Source organism: Salvia hispanica, chromosome 2 (genome assembly GCF_029641045.1).
Source record: "Salvia hispanica isolate PSC_SH4W2 chromosome 2, Shi_PSC_v1, whole genome shotgun sequence".
NCBI classification, from domain to species: Eukaryota; Viridiplantae; Streptophyta; class Magnoliopsida; order Lamiales; family Lamiaceae; genus Salvia; species Salvia hispanica.
The window spans coordinates 48,548,970-48,564,896 of record NC_142693.1 but is presented as its reverse complement, the minus strand read 5'-3'; the positions used below and the strand labels follow the sequence as shown (position 1 = coordinate 48,564,896).

General features: G+C 35.1%; 1 protein-coding gene and 2 long non-coding RNA genes across 3 annotated transcripts; 2 read left to right on the top strand and 1 right to left on the bottom strand.

Moving 5' to 3' along the window:
* Positions 1-3,011: 3,011 nt before the first annotated feature.
* Positions 3,012-5,349, bottom strand: LOC125221109 (uncharacterized). Its single transcript, XR_007176370.2, has 3 exons — positions 5,253-5,349; positions 3,983-4,045; positions 3,012-3,207 (listed from the first exon to the last, which is right to left on the bottom strand). It is a non-coding gene; the product is annotated as an uncharacterized LOC125221109 (long non-coding RNA).
* An 87-nt stretch (positions 5,350-5,436) lies between these two features.
* On the top strand, positions 5,437-6,020 carry LOC125221097 (uncharacterized). The gene is made up of 2 exons (XR_007176368.2): positions 5,437-5,562; positions 5,805-6,020. It is a non-coding gene; the product is annotated as an uncharacterized LOC125221097 (long non-coding RNA).
* Positions 6,021-9,809: 3,789 nt separating this feature from the next.
* LOC125221085 (metallothionein-like protein type 2) lies at positions 9,810-11,767 on the top strand. Its single transcript, XM_048123219.2, has 3 exons — positions 9,810-9,927; positions 10,054-10,140; positions 11,378-11,767. Exons 1-3 carry the CDS (start codon positions 9,863-9,865, stop codon positions 11,454-11,456), a joined length of 231 nt encoding a protein of 76 aa, XP_047979176.1. The 5' UTR covers positions 9,810-9,862; the 3' UTR covers positions 11,457-11,767.
* The last annotated feature ends 4,160 nt before the right edge of the window (positions 11,768-15,927 follow it).

Below are 15,927 nucleotides of genomic sequence, written 5' to 3'. Positions count from 1 at the left end.
GATACTTGAGTGTTGATATATTATTTAAAAATAATATCAATATATCAATATTCAAGTATCATTTATTGACTGTGACATTAATTTTTACAAGTATCCAAATCTTAAAAATACTTTTAAATTTTTTAATTATAAAAAGTTGAAGAAGGAACTTTTCTTGTATGTCACAAAAGTGATAATATTGAAGGTTAAATCATAGTATTTATAAAATTCATCGAAATTATATAGTAAAAATATTTATAAAAAGTATGAGTATTTGATAAAGTTTATTAAAATACCCTTCAAGGTATTGAGGGTATTTTCGTCCAGAAAAACTTGGAAATAGTAAAAAAGTACTTCAAATGATATGAACTCATAGTTGACGGACCTAAAATGATGTTTTCAAAGTTCACGGACCTAAAATGATACCTTGTCAAAGTTCGTGGACCAAAAAAGATGTTCAAAAAGAGGACATGGGAGGTCATAGAATTAATACATTATAGAGGGAACATCTTTTTTGGTTCACGAACTTTAACAAAGTATCATTTTAGGTCCGTGAACTTTGAAAATATCATTTGAGGTCCATCAACTATGGGTTAATATCATTTGAAGTACTTTTTTACTATTTTCAAGTTTTTTTGGACGAAAATACCCTCAATATCTTTAAGGGTATATATTTTTAATAAACTTATCATATACTCATATTTTTTATAAATATCTTTACTATATATTTTTGATGAATTTTCTAGATATAATTTAACATTCAATATTATCACTTAATTTTGTGACATGCAAGAAAAGATTCTTATTCAATTTTTTATTATTAAAGAAAAGTTCTTTATTCAATTTTAAAATTCTTTAATATAAAAAATTGAAGAATCAATTTTACTTGCACGTCACAAAATTAAGTAACAATATTGAAGGTCAAATTATATTTAGAAAATTCGTAAAAAAATATATTGTAAAGATATTTATAAAAAATATGAGTATATGATAAGTTTATTAAAAATATATACCCTTTAAGGTATTGACTATTGAGGGTATTTTCGTCCAGAAAAACTTGGAAATAGTAAAAAAGTACTTCAAATGATATTAATCCATAGTTGGTGGACCTCAAATGATATTTTCAAAGTTCACGGACTTAAAATGACACTTTAACAAAGTTCGTGGACCAAAAAAGATGTTCCCTCTACATTATAAATCACAATATTAAAGTTATGAAGGTTAGAAGAGTGGAAAGCAAATCTCCTCCAGTGCTCACACCATTATTCGTACAAAAATTAAATCAATCCGAAATTATTCGAAATTAATTATTTAGGTAAATCAAGATGCATGAGAAGAGATAAATCACATCTTTATTCTGAAACGAAGTTCATTATTAAGTTCATCATCCAATTATGAAAGGTACAACTAATTTGATTGAATCACGAGAATTGAGTAAATGTACTATCAAGTGAAGGCATAAGAGTGAACATAAAAGTACTGGTACTAAAAAAAAAACTCCCACCATTCCCCATAATTTGTCACCATTTAGCCCGGCACGGGTTTAAGAAGTGTAAATAAAAGTAAGTTGAAAAAGTTGGTGGCATGTGAGTCATACTTTTATATATTAGTTTTATGATAAAATGTTAGTGAGAATGAGTTAATGGAATATGGGCTCCACTACTAAAAATGGTAAAAAATAAAAAGTGACAAATTTAGAGAGACGGACGGAAAAGAAATAAGCGATAAATTTTCAGTACGGATGAGGGAGTAGATAGAATTATTGGCCAAATAAAAAGTGATTCTCCATCCACACAAACGTCCAAGTTAGATTAAACCCCACCTGAAATTCAGTAAACTTTCAAAAAGTAGCATTGGCATTGCTCTTAGGAAAAGAAAGTGCCCAGATTGGGATAACTTTAGTTTTCTTTTTCACAACTTTGTTACATGCTGATTAAATCGAATTATTTTTCTATTACATGACTTTGAATAAATTAATATAGAGATTTTATTTGTTCATGTTAGATTTATTAGAAAGTACCGATGATTATTCATAATTTTATGATTTAAGAGTTTTGATCAAGAATCACATAATTGTTCTACAGTACATTTCAATTGCCGAAAACTGTAATAAAAAGCTAAGATATCTCTTTTTATTTTTATATTTAATTAAATATTTTGTGTTAATATTGAATGAAATTAATCAAATGGCTAAATGAATTTTCAACGTAAAATTTAGTTAAAAAGGGTGAAGTGCATTCAACTATATCTAGTAATCGCCGGAATTAGTACTAGTTTCTTATATGTTTACATAGATCATACGAATACCAAATCATAAACTCATTATATATCTTCGTTTCTTGCACTTTTTTAATAAAAGGACATGGCTAAATCCCCAAAATTATTTTTTGTTATTTGGAAAGGAGAGCTAAAGAGTATATATAATTATGAATATTTTACGTTAATTTGAATAAAATTAATCAAAAGGCTAAATGACTTTTCAATATAAATTTTAGTATAAAAAGGTGGAATGCTGATTATTCCATCTATCTACAAAATTACTCCATCTATCTACAAAAATAAACACTTTTATTTTTTTACTCCATCTCACGATAATGTGCACTTTCTAATTTTGAAAACTATTTTCTCTCTAACAAGATGGAACACATTATCCATTAATAATATTTTAATTATTTTTTATTTCTTCATCTTTCTTACTTTATCAATATGCCTTAAGACTCATAATTAACCAAAAATATATATTCATGCGAGACGGAGGAAGTATATAGTAAAATCCTCAATATCATTTATTTTTATTATTGTAAAAAAGAGTGAAAGTTTAAATTTATGATTCGACTACCACAAATCCAATAAAAAAGAAACTCTATATACTCGAACTAATTTTTAATACTAGTGCCGTACTTTCTAAGGATAGAAAGCCCGGTTGATCGTGACTGGGGGAGGATGAAAGAAGCGGGGAAGAAAGGGAAAAACTGTGGCACAACTGAACTTGAACTGAAATAACTTAGGGAAAAACTGTGGCACAACTGAACTTGAACTGAAATAACTTGAAATATATAAAAATCAGAGTGCATGGTACAAGAGAATGAAATCTCGACTTTTACATTGCAGCGGAAGAGTCAAGAGCAGATGACATCGTGTATAGAGACACGGCGCATCCAAGTACTATTCTATCGAAGGATCTTCATCGTCTATGCTCAACACCGCCCGCCGTCATCACTGCTCAACCTGCACATTTTTAAAACATATGCAGGGCTGAGTACTTGGTGTACTCAGTGGACACGTGCCAAAATATATTTTACTAAAAACTGATTTTGTCAAGTCACTCCTAAGTAAACTCGGGATTTTAAGTAAAAGATCCGAGAACACTAAATCATTTTCCTTGTCTTTATCAAAAGCGATCTGCTGTTCTATTTTCCTGGAACTTATGCCATATCTGAACTAACTCCTGGTGAAACGAAGTCACAAACTCCTGGTGAAACGAATCCACAACTCCTGGTGAAATAAATTCACAAACTCCTGGTGAAACGAATTCACAACTCCTGGTGAAATTAATTCACAAACTCCTGGTGAAATTAATTCACAAACTCCTGGTGAAACGAATTCACAACTCCTGGTGAAACTAATTCACAAACTCCTGGTCTAGTAGGGACATCGTCCTTGCTAGACAATCAGATAGGCAAAGTTCAAAACAAAACATGGCTTGACATAACTTTCAAAAACTTCCTTTCCTCATAAACATTTTCGACTAAACTCATTTCTATCGGTCAAAGCCGAACAAATTATCAACGAAGGCTGACAGTTCACAAGCACCCGTAAAGCAACACATAATGTCACATAACTAAATAACATCACTTTCACTTGATGTAAATAGCACTCATCATAAAATATTGTTCATGAAACTGTAAATGTAAATTGTACTTTTTATATCACCTTGGCACTCTTCATAAAAACCATACTTTAAACATAAAGGCAACAATCGTATCTTAAATAGAAAACCCACCTCGTCCGCTTAAAACTCCTTAAATTGATTTTTCCTCACTCCGTCTTTACTCGCAGATATAGCCTTTTGAAAGCAAACAACATACTAATAAGACTCAAGAAGTTCTCATACTTATAGGAATGCATGCCCCTAATTAATCTTGGCCCAAGAACTTAATCAGAATTCTAGCATAAGACCAAATTAATTCCATCCGGCCCAACGGCTCTTCTCCCTCTTTAATCTAATTTGGCTCAATGATCAATTATTCCAGCCCAACATCAAATTACAAATCTCAGCCCAAACATTTCTTTCACTTAGGCTGCTGGCCCAAGCAATTAAATTAGAATAGTCCAACTAAGTTATTCCATCGGCCCAAACCTCAATAATTTCGGTCCACTTAAATAAAGTCTCTTGGCCCAATACAAATAATTCCCTTGGCCCAAATTACTCCCTCCTCCATCCTGACTTTCTCCCTAATTTCACATTCCCAATTTGATTTCTCTCTCTCAACCCCTCTTTCTTCTCAACTTAAGTCAAAATCCCTAATTCAGAGGCTCAATTACTCTCCCTCTCTCCTGTGTCCGTTCGCCGTCAATCGGTCACCAGAAATTCTCCGGTGTTCTCGGATCATTCCCCAACCGGCGACTGCTCTTCCTCCACGGCTCTCCCTATCTCTCTCTCCTATTCCTCACTCACTGTGCTCCACGCCGAGCTACACTTTGTCTTCCTCTCCCGGCGGAATCGTCGCTGCCATCGCCGCCTTTCCCTCGCAGCGATGCCGCCACTGTACTTGGCACCCGACGCCGTCTTCTTCACCAGGCAGCGCCGCCGTAGCAGCGCCATCGTTGCCCGCCTCTCTCGCGGTGTCAGGTTCAGGACCAGCGAGCAGCAGCGCCGGCTTCTCCCCTTTTCTCACAGCATCGGTCCCTTCGAGCTGCCCGGGTTCGGTCGCCGTCGGAGCTGCCGTATCACTGCCCTGTCTGTCGGGCTCTTCTGCCGCCTCCAGCGGCGTGCTGTGCAGCTGCTGCCCGGTGCAGCCCCGCCCCCTACTCTAAGCTAAGTTTCTTCCATCCTATTCTTAGTTTACTTAGTTGGGGTTTTAGGGCAGCAACTATGTGGAATTAGAGGTCTTGAAAATTATGTGTTACTGGAATGTGTTCCTTATATTGGGACTTCAACTGCTACTTGTTCTAAGAGTTTCTACTGTCATGAGGTTTCTATAGCCATGATTCTATGTTCTTGAGCCAACTATGATGTCCAAAATAATGCAGAGAGGGTGCTAGTCTATTACCTTATTCTCGATGACTCATTCAAACCGGGCTGTCCTTAAGCTCGACGCCATTTCCTTCACTCTCTTTGTTTCTCCGAAAATTTTGGTGTTTTAAGGGTGGTGAGAATGAGGTGGTGATGGGATGCTTATATAGGCCTCTTGTGTTGGAAACTTGGGGACAAAGACTCTCATATTTGGCTGCCAGCTCCATCTCTTTCTTGGCATCATATTTCTTTACTTAATTGTGCAAGTCTTGGGGGCAAAGGCTCCTATTTTTGGGGCTGCCAGCTTATCTCTCCCTTGTGTTTATCCAATTGTATGCCATTTTGGTGTAAGTTGGGGCTGCCTTCTCTTGGCTGCTATCTCAGCCTCGGTTGATGAGGAAAGAGAATCTGATGTTGCCTCTAAAAGGCCTTAGGGATGAGCTCACTCCTTGCTAATTCTTGTCTTTTTCCTTTCTTGGAAGATTGATGATGCATTGTATAGATTGTCATATTTACTAATTGAAGAAGTCTCCAATCTTGAGTCTTTGTGAAGCCTATTTCTAATATCCTTTTCGGTGCTAATTCGTAGGTATATGGGTTGTCATCCTTGGAGCTTGTGGAGGCCGAAAATCGAAAAGGATGGGAAAGAGAAGAGAGTAGAGTAGAAGATCTTGTACTGTAAAAATGTAGCTTTGAAAGGAGTCTTACTTGTAGCTCCATGTATCCAATTTGTATAGCATATGTTGTATTTTGTACTAATTTATTCTCTTTTCCTTCTTCAATAATTGTAGCTTACAAACTTAAATTTTCCTTGCACTTTACTTTCAGTCATCTCTTCATATGACGTGGCTATTGAATAGTCTATATTGTTGAAAATGTGACGTGGTCGTGGAATGGTCAATGTCGTTAAAAAAAAAAGTGACGTGGAGGTGGAATAGTCAAAAGGGCTGAAATTGTGATGTGATCGTGTGAATATTTGAATCGGGGTGAAATCATATTGGGGTGAATTATTCCCTAAGGGATGAGTGAGATTAAATAGGATCTTCATAAATATCATACACATTTTATTTGGAATTTTCGACCATCATGCTTTATTGGAGAGGAATCCTGTTTTTCTTGGATTTAATTAATTGCTTGGGATATTTATCCAAATTAAATCCAAAGTCTGATTATTTCTTATTTTCTCCATGAGAAAATCTACCCCTATGCTTATACATGGAAATTTTCGAAAATCTCTTATTTATGAGAGAAGGAATTATTTTATTATATTATTTGATCCCCTTATTTATTCTCTTCCTTGAATAAATATAAATATTCTAGCATATCTTACCATATCTAAAGAGATCTTGTCATATCCTATTTTAATTAGGAATTTAATTGAATTACTTGTGAGAGGAGCTAAAAAAAATATCACACCCATATTTTATTTGGGAGAATTATTATTTTATTTTTCTTCGTGATATTTTATTCTACTCCGTAAAATACCAGATTAAATCATAGGCTAATTAAATAGCCTAGATTTCGAAATTCCTCATTCCTCCCCAAAAATCACGCCAACTACACTCCTCCATATCTTCTTAAATCTTTAATTTATTTAATAAAGATATTATTTTTGCACTATAAATACATGAGAAAACCCTAACCCTAGACCACTACTACACGCCTCCTCCCTCTCTACTTCACACCACTTTTCTCCCCCACGCTCTCTCAATTTTTCTTCTATTTTTCTTCAAGAGTTCTTCATCTTTTGAGAAGAATTCAAGTTGAAGCCTCAAGAATTATTGAAGAATCAAGATTTTACCTTGTTTCCACCGATCGTTTTTTATCAAGAAGAGGTATTTTGATCTAACCGATTAATCGGTGTTCTTGAACCCTCATGCATATAGATCGAGTGAAAAGGGGAAACAATTGATGAATGAGAAGTGATATGCGTGTGTATGTGTGTGCATCGATGTGCGTGCGTGCGTGTTGTGTGTGTGCGTGTGATGTGTGTTGAAGAACAATCATGTGTAACATGATTTGATGATAGATCTGGAGTTGTAGTGCGAATAAAATTGATATGATGAGCATGTCTTGATTTTTTGAATGATAATATAAAACGAATCGATGGGAAAAGGGGAAACGTTGGGAACATGCATGATTTTGAATAGATGATTGAGACTTACTTGTGATACACATAATTTAAAGGTGATAATTCGCGCTCTCGACGTGATAGCAAGGGGAAGAGCGTACTTGAGATCTAAGGAGTCGAGGTGGGCTTTATTTACTAAACTCTTTTATTACCAAAATAATTATTATGGTGTTATAAGGGTGGCTTAAAAAGTTATGCCATGCTTGTGATTGTTTTGATGATGTTGTGTGCCAGATGCCTAGTTTGTGAGTTCGCTCCATTAGGCTATAGGGCTATATAAACAAATTCGTGTCTGAGTAGGGCCGCAAACCCTATCAGGCTAGTGCACAGTTGGGATCGGGAGCCGTCCTTGCTAGTCGGCCGGTCTAGTGGGCGAATAGTGTGGCCACACTTTCGTCGCACTATGGAATTGATGTGAATTGTGAATTGTTGAGAAAATGGGGAAAATTGTTTGACTGGCCAGTCTATGAAATTATTTTGTGATACTCGATGATATTCTTTTCTAAATGCAAAACTCGAGTTCACTATGGTAAGGATGGCATATCTATTAAAATGTTTTGGCATGAGTCCATTGAGTTTGTTAAAGTACTCAGCCCTGCATGTGTTTTCCCTATGTGCAGGTTGAGCGGCGACGAGCGGTTGGCGGTGTTGAGCAAACTAATTGAATAATAATATGGTCATTTTGAAACATTGAGTGGAGCTGTGTCTTCATACATGACTTCACTTTTTTCTTGGATGCTTCCGCTGAAACATGAACTTCTTATCGTTTGATTGAGTTTGAACTTATTCCATTTTGTTTAGAATATCGAGACATGATACATTTTGGATTATATTAAACCCTTGTCGTTTTGAGCATAAATTGTGATATCTATTTCTTCATTTGGATTTCATTGTTAAGCCGTTGCCTTATTGTTTTAATTGTTCATTAATTACTTTGGTCAAACCCTTTTAGTGAAACCCTAGCCTACGTTCTTGTTGTATTTAAGTCCGCATAAGTCGCGATCGTCGCATTTATCATACCCTAGAAAGGTGGTCGTGACAATATCAATTTCTAAAATTCCGTGCCAAAAGTAGTCAGGGGCGGATTTACTTGATGTGTATAAGGGATAATTGCCCCACCTCAATTTATTTTATGTATTGTTGTTTAATTTTTTGATTTTTAATTTCTTTTATAAATGTCCTACTTCAAATTTCAAAAAAATTTCATATATTTGGTTTTGCTTGTAGTGAATTAAATTTCTGACTCCGCCCCTGAAAGTAGTGTTTCGCTTATTTTAGAATGGATAAAATATTACTCCCTCTGTTCCATAGTAATAGAGTCATTTTGCCATTTTAGTACGTTTCATAGTAATGAAGTCATTTCTCTTTTTAGTAAAAGTCAACACATTTTTCCAACCTACTTTACTCTCTCTTTATCTCACTTCCTTTTTCATTTTCCACTTTCACTTAACTCACCTAACACAATTTTTCTTAATCTTCGTGTCGAAAAGAAACACCTCCATTATTACTATGGAACAGAGGGAGTATATTCCAACAATAATCCACATCTCTATCTCTATGTGCGATAGTAAATAATGATAAATATCTACTCCCTCCGTCCCACATTTGGAGTCACTTATTATTATAGCTCGGATTTTAAGAAAGAGTTGAAGTGTGTAATAAATGAAGTGAGATGGTGGAGTGTGTAATAAATGAAGTGAGATGGTAGAGTGTGTAATAAATGAAGTGAAATGGTGGAGTTGGTTGAAGGTGAGTCTCTTTTGACTTTTGATTTTTGTTTAGATTTATTTTAATGTAGATAATGACATTTTTATGTAATCTTGATGAAAAATAGGATAAAATTGTATAAACAAATATGAAAAATTCTAAAAGTGACTCTTAAACTGGGACAGACTTTTATGGCAAAAAATGACTCTTAATCTGGGACGGAGGAAGTACAATGCAATGCAAGTGGACAAAGAAGACGACAAAATCGGTTGTGATCATTATCATCATATACTCCCTCCGTCCCACATAATTTTACACACTTTGACCCGACACAGGTTTTAATAAATATAATGCAAAGTGAGTTGAAATAGTTGATGGGATGTGAGTCCTACTTTTAAAGTATTAGTTTTATAATAAAATGTGAGTAGGAATGACTTAGTGGAATATGACATATACTATCAAAAATGATAAAAGTGAAATAGATAAAATTATGTGGAACGATCCAAAATAAAATAATGGATAAAATTATGTGGGACGGAAGGAGGGAGGAAGATTTAATGCAAAATAAAATTGCGTTTCTTATGCTTTTAACTTATGTTTTTAATCCCCACCACTGAACAATGACAGCGACCGATACGTGTAATGTGGTATGGTGGGTGCAGGAGTGGGGCCGAGTCTTGAGGACCACCAACTCGCCACGTGTACGGTGGATATCTACCATTTCCCGCCTATAAATCTGCCTCATTTCTTTCACGTTCATCACTTATCCCTATCCCTAATTTGTAAATTTTATTATTATCTGAAAAATCATGTCTTGCTGCGGAGGAAACTGTGGCTGTGGATCTAGCTGTGGATGTGGCAGCGGCTGCGGCGGGTAATTTTTATTTATTCTCCCTATATTTTAACTCTAGATTTTATTTTTGTTTCGATTTACTTTTTCATTTGTTTTTCCTTTTACTTAATTGTTTTAAAATTGGTTTCTAATGATTGATTTGTGCAGCTGCAAAATGCACGCTGATTTGAGCTACTCGGAAGTGGCCGCCCCAACTCAGACGTTGGTTCTTGGTGTTGCTGCCACCCAAAAGACGTAAATATCTTTTTCAATATACTTTTTCCATCCCAAACTATTATAATAAATTATTAAATACTCTAGAAAATATAGATAATGATAATAATTAAATAAGCCCTCCGTTTACACATATGAGTTCCATTTTTAGTCCATCCATGAATAAAAGTTCTGATTTATTATTACGGTAAAGATATCCCACATTCCATAACTCATTGTACTCACGCAGACTATCATTTAAAACTAATATATATAACTATACAAGTGAATCTTATATTCTATTAATTTTCTTTCATTCACTTTTTTGTACATTTCTTAGTATTCATGCCGGAATAAAATGGGACTTCTATTTGCGAATGCAGGAAGTACTTCTTTAGTAACATTTCATTTTTGATACGATATTTAAAATAGTATTTTCTTCGTTTGAATTAAGTTGGATTAATATTTATGAGCATAAAGATTAAGAAATTATCTTTGAAATGTAAACAAAAGAATATGTAAGCAAAGATAAAGAAAAATAAGAATATGTTAGCAAAAATAAAGAAAAAATGAAGTAGGTGAATTAGTTTTTTTATTTTTTATTAAAAAATGAAATGATACAACTTAATTAGGATATTCTATAAAAGTAATATGACTTAATTAAGTTGGGATAATGAAATATTATTTTGTGAATTAAGTGAATAAAATGAAATAAGATTGAGAAAAAATAAATAAAAAATTATATTTTTATTTTTAAAAATGTACTTCGTCCCATTAGAAATGTAATATTTGCTTTTTGACACGTAATTTTATTTAGTGTTATTTTATAAATTAATATAATGAGAAATAAAGTAAAGTAGATCATTATGTAGAAATATCCTTATTTTTGTTTTAGCAAAAGTTTCATTTTTATTAGGATAATTTAAATATAAAATATTTTATTTTAATGAGAGAGATAGAGTATCATTTAAAATAGAAAATGTGTGACTAGTTGGGTGACGGTAGAAACAAAAGAAAGAATACAATAATAATAAAAAATTGAAATAATAGAAAAATTAAAATTGGAAACATATAAGAAACATAATGTATAAATTTAGTATTCCGTATAAATTTAGTATTCCGCATATAAATTTAAATTAGTTATAGCAAAAAAAAATGGCATACACATTGATTAAATTAACACCTTTCGAAAATGAATGCAGTATTCATCAACTTCTAAAAATCATAATAATACTTCTAAAAAACATAACTGAGCCCAATTGATATAATGTTGTTGCAGATATTTTGAAGGAGAGGTGGGTGCCGAGAACGGCTGCAAGTGCGGAGCAAATTGCACCTGCAATCCATGCAACTGCTAATGAATATAAACTTGCGGCTAAAGCAGAGATGATGAAGACGATATTAAATTAGTATATATATATTTTATTTAACTTTGTATTCCTGTTTTTGTCAAGATTGTGTGAAGTGCTAACTCACTGCAATAAGTTTAGTCCTTTTTTTTGTAATAAAGGTTGCCAACGTCTGTGTCGTAGGAGTTGGCTGCTTCTAAGTCTGTGTTTTGCTTTTGTTTGGAGATCATCTCTGTTGTTTGTTGTGTTATCTAAATCTAATAGGTGAGGAGACTTCAGTTTCTGAGTAATGAACACTAATCTCCTTTTTTCTACTATAATTTTCAAGTTTTAATTAAATTTTATGTTTTGCTTAGATTAAGTACAACTGCAATCAATTGGTGTTTGTTTTGTTATTGACTGTGATTGATACGTTCGGATGTTGCACTATTTTAAGGACATTATATGGTATGTTTTGAGAGTCAAGGTGCATTATTCTCTTAGTGAGAGTGATTGAAGAGAGGACACGTGTTGATTTGTGAGACTCTCTCCTTTAATAAATTGAAATCAGTTAAATCAGTTTGGAAGAAGTAAGAACCATAAAAAAACCTTAATTTAAGCCAATTGAGAATCCCTCTAAATGTGAGTTAAAAGCCTAGATTAGAAGGAAATGACATAGGGCAATGACATAGGTTGTAAGGACTAAAGGGAATAAGGATAGTCATTTGAGTCTAAATTCTTCTTTCCAATCTGTTGGACCTGCCACATTGGAAAGGCATCTGTTGAGCCTACATATATATAATTATTATTTTCTTTTTTTCTTAGCTCAATTTGCTATTACATACTCCTTCCGTTTCATTGAAGATGACTCACTTTTCTTTTTAGTTCGTCCCATCTAAGATGACTCATTGCTAAAAATGGAAATCTCTTTATCTCTATTTTATTCCTTCTCTCTTACTTTATTCACCTATCTAATATACAAAATAAAAGTACATAAAATCCCGTCCCACCACAAGTGATGAATATCTTCTAGGCGCTGGATTTTAGGAAATGATATTTATTGAGTTAAAATAAAGTGAATGAAATACTCCCTCATTCCTAATTAAGTTGAGTCATATTCCTCTTTGGGATGTGCCAAGTAGTTGAATCATTTTTCTTTTTGACAAAAAATTAAAACATGTAATTACTCCAAAAGTTTTGTCTCAACTTAGTTGGGACGAAGGGAGTACTAAAGAGGAAAAAGTAGGAGAGATAAAGAGAGGATGACGTAGGAGAGATGAAATAAAGTAAGAGAGGGTAAATGTTTTGTTTTTTGCTAAAAGAGGAAATCAATGAGACAACTCAAAATTGGAAAATAGATCTTTTGTGGTGGAATGGAAGGAGTATATTTATATTGATTAAATTTCTTACTTTGATTTTAATAATTTAATAATATAATTTTTAATTCTTTACTTTCCAATATAATTCCTTCGTCCATGATAATTAGAGCACATTTGCCATTTTTAGTTGTCCACGAAAAATAGAGTGCATTTTAAAAAGGAAAATTTTCAACAATTTCTCTCTTACTTTTTTATCTTCTCTCTTACTAATAATATGGACCTCACATTCCACTAACACTACTTCTCTATTACTTTTTTTCCTTTCTCTCTTACTAATAATTTTGATACGACCCCACGTGGCTGACCCACACAAGGGCCATGGCGAGGCGGCTTCGGGAAGGACTTTCCACTTTCATCCAAGAGGCCACGCGGGAAGAGTCGATGAATACGGGGGAGCCGACTATGCGGATCATGTTGAAGAATGAAGGGTCGGGAGTTTAGGAGGGACAGCAGCTATCTTCAATCAGTATTTTGCCTATCTATATGAATTCCAAAAGCTCTGAAACAACTACCAATATCTCCGTCTTCTAAAGAGCTTCGCGTGGGTACCTTGTACGCCTCAATCGAAGTCCGATGGAGGGAGTTATAGCCGTTTTACGAAAGCCGCGCAGTGCAGAAAAGTTCCACCGGGTGTCATTTTCGGACCTCATTCTGCCCCCGCGGGCCACCTAAGCTTTAAATAGTATTTTTCCTCATTTTTAATAGTTAGACTTTGATGAAAATAGATGCTTGAGAGATTTGTTCCTCTTGAAGAGGGTTTCCTATCTAATTCCTAGATATAATTTTTTCTTTTTTTTAACACCACTAGGGTGGATGGTTTAGACGGACCCACACCTGTTCATTCCCAATAACCATTAGAAAAAACACCGAGACGCCCAAAAGTGACATCTCGCCAACCAAATCATCAAGGGTATAATGAGGGCCTCCCTAACATTTGGGAGAGGTCACCTATCTACTCTAAACAACACACCTACAATTAAAGAGCAACAATTACCACCTCATTAGCCGCAAGTGTAAACACTCCTCAGCTAATGGAGACCATGGGGCTGCCTCCTGGATCAATCACCCCCACATCGGTTGCCTCAAAGGAAACCGTTGCCACATTGCCACCCATGAGGAGCTTCTCGCGGTATGGGGCCTTATGTGGGCCCTCTTGGGAGTGGTGGAGGGGGAAATGCATCTTGCCCTTCTTTTGTTTTGAAACCAACTGGAAGCCATCTTTGTCAACGTGAACTTGTGTCACCTTTGTAACCTTCTAACTTGTAGTTGTGGCCGTTTCCTTGGGGTCACCTCGGGAGGCCCCCGTGTTGGTTCTCCCTTGTTAGCCGAGGTGTGGTCCGGCTGTTGGATTGGGTTGTTTGCCTTGGATCCCTTCGGCCTCCACTCACGGCAGATGTGACTGGGCCTTGGGTTGGGTCGTCGGTGTCTCGTGGCATAATTGTAGACATTCGTGGTCGGCTTCTTCTTCCCAGATGCAAGACACTCATCTTGAACATGTCCAACCTGCTTGCATTCTACGCAATATATCGGGATCCGATCCTATACCACTTTGTATCTAGTTTCTTTGCCAAGAATGTTGAGAATGATCTCTTCCGACGGCGGGTGTGAGATATCAATCTCCACGCATATTCGAGCAAATGTTAACCGGGTTTGGTGGATTGTTGCGTGGTCGGCTAGCATAGGCTTTCCCAAGAGCTTACCTATTGCAATAAGGGTCGATTGATCATAAAGGTGGATAGGAAGTCCTATCACCTTACACCAAACGGTTGCAATAGGCGACTCAAAGAACGTGTCGAAGTCTGGGGTCCACTTGAACACCCTCATTGGGTGGTGGTCAACATGCTAGGGTTTGGTGCCCCTTACACAGTGGAAGACTTGTACAAAACAAATAAATCAGACATGGATCTATTGGACCGATTATGCGATTAATCAATTCACATGTTAAACAGATAATTGCATGCTAGAACGCAAATAATCATGCTTAGAAAATATAAATCCTAAACATGATTTCTACGGTTTAGAGTTACCGATTTGATTCTCCAAAGAATTGTCGATTGCTCGCGCCTTCTCCACGTGATGATCTTCAATACTAGATCACAGATCTTCTGACTGGTTCCCGAACTGTATCTCGATATCAGGGTGGGCTGATCTTATCAAAATACTAGGACCCAAATAAAAAGAAGACAGAAATTCCTTACGGAGGAGAGCTGAAGAATTTTCGAGCTCCTCTACTAATTAGAGAGGGGAACGAAAATTTCATCTAATAATAAAATGAGATTCTCTCTCTCCTTTATTCTCCTATTTATATTAAGTTCATATTGGGCCCAATCAGGGATATATGGAAGGTGTTGGATATGGGCTCCCCCAATTAGCTTTTTACTAATTAAATTGAACCCGCAATTTAATACATGCTTATATTGGAATATTACGAGCAGCCACCACAGAAGTAATATTGCACTCCCCATCCAAATCCGAAATTACAAGTAATTCGGGTTTCCGTTATTTATATTATTTATTTCCTGCGCTTAAGATATAAATGTCCATTAATTAATTGAAGTCTGCTATGGCCTTAATTAATTAACATCTTATTAATTCCAAGAGTGGACTCATCAAGAAACACTTATTTATTATTCATAGAGCGACAAAACTCCAACTGGCTAGTTTTCTGAATAATAAAATCTTGTTCGAGCTCCTCTTGAGGACATTATCAAACGAGACTCACCTCGCGCACGATTCAACATAATAGCAATCCTAGCACCGCTAGATATTAATAACCACTACCCAATATATCAGGATTATTGGGTTGCGAAAAACCCGCCCCATTTCATAAGTTAAAGTAGTGCATAATCAATACCGTATGCTCAATGCTAACGTATGTAGATTAAGAAATAGCTATTTATCAAGACCTAGTCTTTCAGTAGATAGCATAAAGACACGTCTTGCTGTTAGATCCATTTAGTGCTATACCACACCGACGTCATCTTATTTCAGAAAGGCTTAGAAATAATCGGACTGACATTGCAACCTTTCACGATAGGTAGTCTAAGCCTATCTGGGTTGTGAAATTATTCTTTTTCTTTTGCAAAACATTGCATGGAACCGACTGTGTTACCTTAAAGTGG